Below are 6,103 nucleotides of genomic sequence, written 5' to 3'. Positions count from 1 at the left end.
CCGGCCAGGTAAAGTGGCGGCCGATTGTACATGTGCCTAGACACACTCGCAAACCAACCTATGTTTGGATGATTAGAGAGATAGTGATATTCTAGCCCATCATGGTTCAAATCCCGATGCTAGCATTATTTTTGGATTTATTTCAGAAATTCCGGCGATGCGCTTTCAGTGCGAGGAGACGTTCTCGTCGACGACATGGTGCCCTACGATGACTTGGAAAATCTCACGATGATATTCCGGCTTAGTCCCTCGAAAATGTTAATAGGGTAGGGTGTGATGTGTGCTTTCATAGGGATGAGTGCATGCGTATATGTATAAGCATTTGTGTCCGTACCGTGTTAAAAAAATACCTAAGACACACTCAGTTTACATTTGCGTGGTTAAAAAATAGCAACAATTTAGCAATGTTGTTTTTCGCGTGAGGCAACTGGCCACCTGTCCCATAGCAGCACACCTGTGTCCCAGAACCAATTTACAAAGCCATGGCGTCGACCTACCACTACCGGCCATATCCTCTCCCATTGACTGCTGCACCCCCAGCGTTCGCATCCCGCTGCCGCTTCCCGATGGCCTCCACCGGCCCCCTCGGTACGTGCTTTTCTCGCAATACTTTTCGAACCTTTAACTTGACCTAGCCAAAATTGGGATGCTACTGTGAAGCGCATGGCGTGCTAGATCAGGCAGGGTTGTTGAAATCGGGAAGGGGCGTGGGCTCGATTAGGTAGAAATGTGCTGAATTCAGCAAATCGCCAGAACTAGTTCTAGATTCCAGACCAGGAAGATCAGTTGGAACATCGCACGCAAGAAATAGCGCAATGCGCCAACGGATTCCGGGTTTAGGGGGTTCCCCGATGCAATTCTCATGATAAACATTGACTAGATGCGTATTTTGATGGCTGTTTAGGCTATGTTCTTATTTTAAGGGTAATGCTATCCAGCGAATGTTCCCTGGGAAGGAAGACATTTGCGAATATTTTTCGCTTGCGGGACCATGGCAATTCTTTCAGGCGAACACGGGAATTTTCACAGCAAAATCCCTTCTTTGCAGAAGTTGCCACGTGTTCCTGAAGAAATTGCCATGTGCTTTCGAAGAACTTGCCATAAAAAACGTTCGCAGATGCCATGCTTCCCAGGGAACGTTCGCTGGCTATTGGGGCCCTATTTGTGAGTAGATGCTTCTTCATGTTAAGGGAAAGCCGTCGTCAGCACCCTTTTTTTAGTTCCGTTGCACATGACTCTCCACATGCACCGCTAATTGACAGGGCGCCTGTTTTAATATATCCTCTTTTTTCTTGTATCATTTTCCTTGATGACAGCAGGAGTATCTCATGATGCAGGGGTCACGGTGTCCACATCGGAGAGTGTTGGTCAGAATGACTTGCTGATTGTCGGGCCTGGTGTGCTTGGTCGAATCGTAGCTGAGAAATGGCGACAGGTAGGAGAAGTATCTTCCTCGCTAAGTGGCTCGCCTGTTATATTTTTAAAATATCAAGAACTTTCCTCATACCATGTTGAGCTAATGAAATGATTATTTTGTTGAGAGATTTGAATTTTCCGAGCTAATGAAAGAAAACAATTTGTCATGTTCAAATCAGGTCTTGTTTCTAGTTAAATGGCATTTGTTCCTCATAGCATGTTATCATTTCTCCGGTGGCCTTGGAACTAGTAAATCCTGAAGATATTTTCGTTGAAAAGCAATAACTTTCTAGTTTATTTGATATCTACCATATGTATCTTTTCTGTCTGCAAAACGTGAGAATTGTATGCTTATAATATATTTTGTTTTTTCTTCTTCTTTGTAAATATTGTAAAGAATTCAAGCATAGCTTTAATATATCTTACAGGAGCATCCAGATTGCAAAATTTATGGCCAGACTGCAACCACAGATCATCACAGTGACCTAACTAAAATTGGGATAATTCCCTCCCTGAAGGGACCCAGAGTTGATCAGAAAGTTCCATACGTTATTTTTTGTGCTCCTCCATATCGCACGGATGATTACCCTGGGGATCTTAGGTAAGCAAAGTGTTTGATTGTTTTTTCATCTAAGAATAAACTGGAAGTTTTTTCAAATACAGTTAACTTAATATTACAGTATATTTATTTTGTGTATATGATGGTACATCACGGTGGGATATTTCCTGATAACAAAATGAGCCTTCAAATCGGCATGCTTATAATGTTTGGCGGCATGCATCTAGAAAATAGTTGTGTGCTTAGCAAATGTTGTGGATATAGGAAGTATATATGGCGTGTGGTTATGTACGAATATAGTTTTTTGGACTTCATATTCATATGTTTTGAAAATACAAAAGTATCTGTTATTGTCACTAATCATAGTTGTTCAGAAGGAGCTAGAGTATTTTTCGAATCTGTGTAGATGGTATGTTATTTTAGAGATGCCATATATGTCATTCGGTTGTTTTTACGAAGTCATGCATGATGTTTTCTCTTTACCAAAGACATCTTATATTTAGTGATGGAGGTAGTAGTTTGGATTCATAATCATTGTGTTATACTGCTCTCTAGGATCAAATTAAATTCAAAGAGAAAGAGATGGATGGGGCATGCACTATTTGCAGGAACTGCACATGTATACACTGAGAAATTTGACTATGCTTTTTTTTTGGTAAAAACATGGCTGAGGGTTGCTTTCGTACCTCCATCCATCTCGTTGTATGGAAATTTGATTCTGAGTTTTCCCATCCTTCCTACAGAAATTTGTGAAAATTGAAGCTTATGTTGCAAACTTAATAAACATAAATTAGTCTAGGCTTAAGGTGAATATACCTTCAAATGATCAAGACACTGAAAAGATTAAAGTCACATACATAGAAAGAACATTATATTAAAATTTGGATATTTAGTAGGACGTGAGAGATAATGTTGTTAACACCATCATCGCATGGTACTGTGGACAAATACATGAATCCAATCTATTTTAGCATAATTTACATAAATGGAGAAACGGGAATTTGATCAGAAGTGAGTTCATTGTTGTTGTATAGCGAAACCTTTCCTTGACAAAACCATTCTCAGCTAATAGAAGCCGAGCTATCTATCCAGATCAGGGTTGAACGAAGCGAATGGAAAAGCCAAAGAAAACATAAATCCATTGCGATTAGAAACCAGTGACTCTACAGCCAGGGCTCGATGGCGATGTAAGATAGAAAGAATGGGGAGTTAGGGCTTCGGTTTCCTCTGTAGCCAGTTTCAATTCCAAATCATTTGCCGACATGCGGCTTCCTTCCCTCCTCGAAGCAGGCTTTCGCCCCGCTTTATATATAAAGCATCCCTCGTATGCGTACCTTTATATATCAGACTTATCACAAACTGAGAAACATAAGATGGGAATAGTTCTCGGCCTCTAGGAGTCTGAGCAGAGGTGTTTTCCCCATTATGTCTTATCACTCAAATAAATGCTTTTGTAGTTGCATCTCTAGTTTGTTATATCAACATAATGCACCAGTTGGGGTTATTTTATTATTAATGTGATAAGACTATGTATGAGAACTGCTAGCTTCAATAGTGATTTATACTGTAATGATAATAAATGGGAGATGGAAACTACTAAGATGCGCACTAGGTATTCTTATTTTCCATTGATTGTCAGGATACTCGGAGTGATCGATGATATTTTTGTACATATTAATACATACCCAAGACGAATTATTGATGCAAATAAAATAATATTATTACAATAAAACATGACATGCACTTAGTGTATGAAGGACATGTGCAATATCTTATTTCAGAAAAAATGTGCAGAGTTGCTGCATCAAACTGGAGTGGGGAAGGCTCTTTCCTGTTTACATCAAGTACTGCCGTGTATGACTGCAATGACAATGGATTTTGTGGCGAGGTATAAGTTTAAATCTAATCTAAAGTGCTTATTGTAAAGAATCAAAGTTTTCTTATCTGTTTATTCTTTTTTTGTAAGAAAAATATTGCAGTAAATGATAAATTAGTCGTTTAGTAAGCTGAAGTTTGTCGAAAGCTTTTACTTTTTGGTGATGCTCTGGTATTACCTCCTACTATCTTGATTTTATTTGACCTTTTTCCATTTCACTTTTGTAGGATTCTCCTTGTGTGCCGATTGGTAGGAGTCCTCGGACTGACGTCCTTCTAAAAGCAGAAAATGTCGTCCTCGAGGCAGGAGGCTGTGCCCTGAGGCTAGCAGGGCTTTATATATCCTCACAATGAGGCTACTTTTTATTCCAAACATCAAGCATTGTTAAACATAAAATTTTCCAAACTCTTAATACGTCAGAGTGGAGAGAACCAGTGCAGTTTGTTTCCTTGACTTACCACACAAAAAGGATCAAGGTCCTCATGTTTTCTGGTTGTCAAAAGGAACTGTAGATGCACGACCGGATCTCATAATCAGTATGATCCATTATGAAGTAAGATCTTCTACTTGTTTATTAAATGATAGGATAGTCGCTAAATGAGTTTGTTGCAGTTAGATTGTTTCAACATATCTCAACCCAACCCATATTTGATCAAACCATCCTTGCCCAACTTCATTCCTCTTCACAATTTAAATAAATGCTCAGAATGGTATCCATGCTTATCATTCTATTGACATAATTAATTTCTATCAAGACCGTCTGTTCTGTTGATTACATGTGGGTGAAATGGTATATCAGGGATATATTTTTTATCATCTACTTGTGCTATTTGCAGGATGCTGCTTCGCTTGGAATTGCCATCATGAAGAGGAGACTTCGCGGGCGTGTCTTTGTGGGCTGTGACAACCAACCTCTGTCCAGGTCACTACAACCTTCATTTTTTTTCAGCTCGCCGCCTGCTCATCTAAGTTCAGTTTTGCTCTGCCTTGCAAGTGTGTTGAGATGAGTTTGGGGGCTTTGCAGGCAAGAAATAATGGACCGTGTTAACAGGAGCGGGAAATTTGATGGCAAGTTTGAGGGCTTCACAGGTTAGTTGTTCAGTCTAGCTGTTTTTCTTGGGGGGTTTATTATACACACGATTACAAAGTCTGCATCTTCCCTGGCTTCAGGTACAGATGGTCCATTGGGGAAGAGGATGGATAATTCCAAAACTCGGGCTGAGATCGGCTGGGAGCCCAAATATCCTAGTTTCACAGAATTCCTTGGTCTCAGCAATTGACATCTTATACCGATTTGATAGCAGATACAATCTGCATTATGAATTTCTTCTACAGTTATCCTAAAGCATGGTACCATACTCGTAGCGTTTTCTTTTTGCGTGGAAACACGGCATATGTATTAATCAACCTGGAAGACGTTGGTCTTGTATGTATTTTTCCTTTCTGAAAATATGAACAAAAGAGCAAAAAAAACGAACTAACCTGCAGGGAGCCACTTGGGCCGGCACAATGTTAGCAACGGAAGGACCTCCTTGAGGCGAGAACTCCTTTGGTCTCGCAACAGGCGATACGTAGCTGCCTCCCTATATATCGCCGGTACCGAGACATAACTTGATCTCGCCTCTGGGCGCGAGGGAGTGGGCCAGCCTAGTACCGTAGCACCTCTAGCTTGATTTCTCTCTCTCTCTCTCTCTCTCTCTCTCTCTGCTGTCTTTCTTATCAGTTTTCACTGTTAACAACAGTTTATTTCAGGTTTTCTATGATTTTCTTTGGTTTCCTTTTCTTATTCGTTTTTTTAGTTTTTTTGGGTTTCTTTGTTTCTTACTATTTCAGTTTCCTTTTGTTTTCTTCGTCTGTTTTTCTTTTTTTTTCAACACATGTCCACTTTTTTCATACAAATTGTGCATTTTTGGGATACATTAAGAACATTTCTTATACATGTCTAACATTTTTTCAAATACATGATTATTGGTGTCTATATTTACATACGCATTGTATATTTATTGTATACATCTAAAACATTTTAAATACATGTTTATTATTATTTTCAAATACATGTTTTTGAACATTTATCCAAATTAGTGTAAAACATGTTTTCAACGTTGAAACTTTTTTTTAAATGACACAAAACATTTACTAAACTATATATAACATATTTTTAAAATGTCATGAACATTTCCTTGATATGTGTAAACATTTTATAAAAAAAGTAATATATATTTTATTGAATGGTACAAAACATTTTCTAAAAA

The 6,103-nt window shown here is 38.8% G+C and overlaps 1 protein-coding gene across 3 annotated transcripts; it reads left to right on the top strand.

Moving 5' to 3' along the window:
- Positions 1 to 404: 404 nt before the first annotated feature.
- Positions 405 to 5,280, top strand: LOC123091572 (uncharacterized). Of its 3 annotated transcripts, none has more exons than XM_044513114.1 (9): positions 405 to 588; positions 1,338 to 1,435; positions 1,845 to 2,017; positions 3,770 to 3,863; positions 4,079 to 4,189; positions 4,315 to 4,404; positions 4,688 to 4,773; positions 4,876 to 4,940; positions 5,022 to 5,215. In XM_044513114.1, the coding sequence occupies exons 1-9, from the start codon at positions 483 to 485 to the stop codon at positions 5,129 to 5,131; spliced, it is 933 nt and encodes a 310-aa protein (XP_044369049.1). In that variant the 5' UTR covers positions 405 to 482; the 3' UTR covers positions 5,132 to 5,215. The 3 variants fall into 3 exon arrangements, with proteins under 3 accessions (XP_044369049.1, XP_044369047.1, XP_044369048.1); XM_044513112.1 differs by having other exon boundaries at positions 427 to 588; positions 1,317 to 1,435; positions 5,022 to 5,280; XM_044513113.1 differs by having other exon boundaries at positions 433 to 588; positions 1,320 to 1,435.
- The last annotated feature ends 823 nt before the right edge of the window (positions 5,281 to 6,103 follow it).

This window comes from Triticum aestivum, chromosome 4B, assembly GCF_018294505.1.
Source record: "Triticum aestivum cultivar Chinese Spring chromosome 4B, IWGSC CS RefSeq v2.1, whole genome shotgun sequence".
NCBI classification, from domain to species: domain Eukaryota; kingdom Viridiplantae; phylum Streptophyta; class Magnoliopsida; order Poales; family Poaceae; genus Triticum; species Triticum aestivum.
The sequence above is the reverse complement of the archived record's forward strand: the minus strand, read 5'-3'. Positions and strand labels throughout refer to the sequence as shown.

Coding starts and splice junctions, on each gene's coding strand:
- LOC123091572 (XM_044513112.1), top strand. CDS start 483: ATGGCGTCGACCTACCACTACCGGCCATATCCTCTCCCATTGACTGCT. Junction 589..1,316: donor GGCCTCCACCGGCCCCCTCG/GTACGTGCTTTT, acceptor CCTTGATGACAG/CAGGAGTATCTCATGATGCA. Junction 4,774..4,875: donor GACAACCAACCTCTGTCCAG/GTCACTACAACC, acceptor GGGGCTTTGCAG/GCAAGAAATAATGGACCGTG.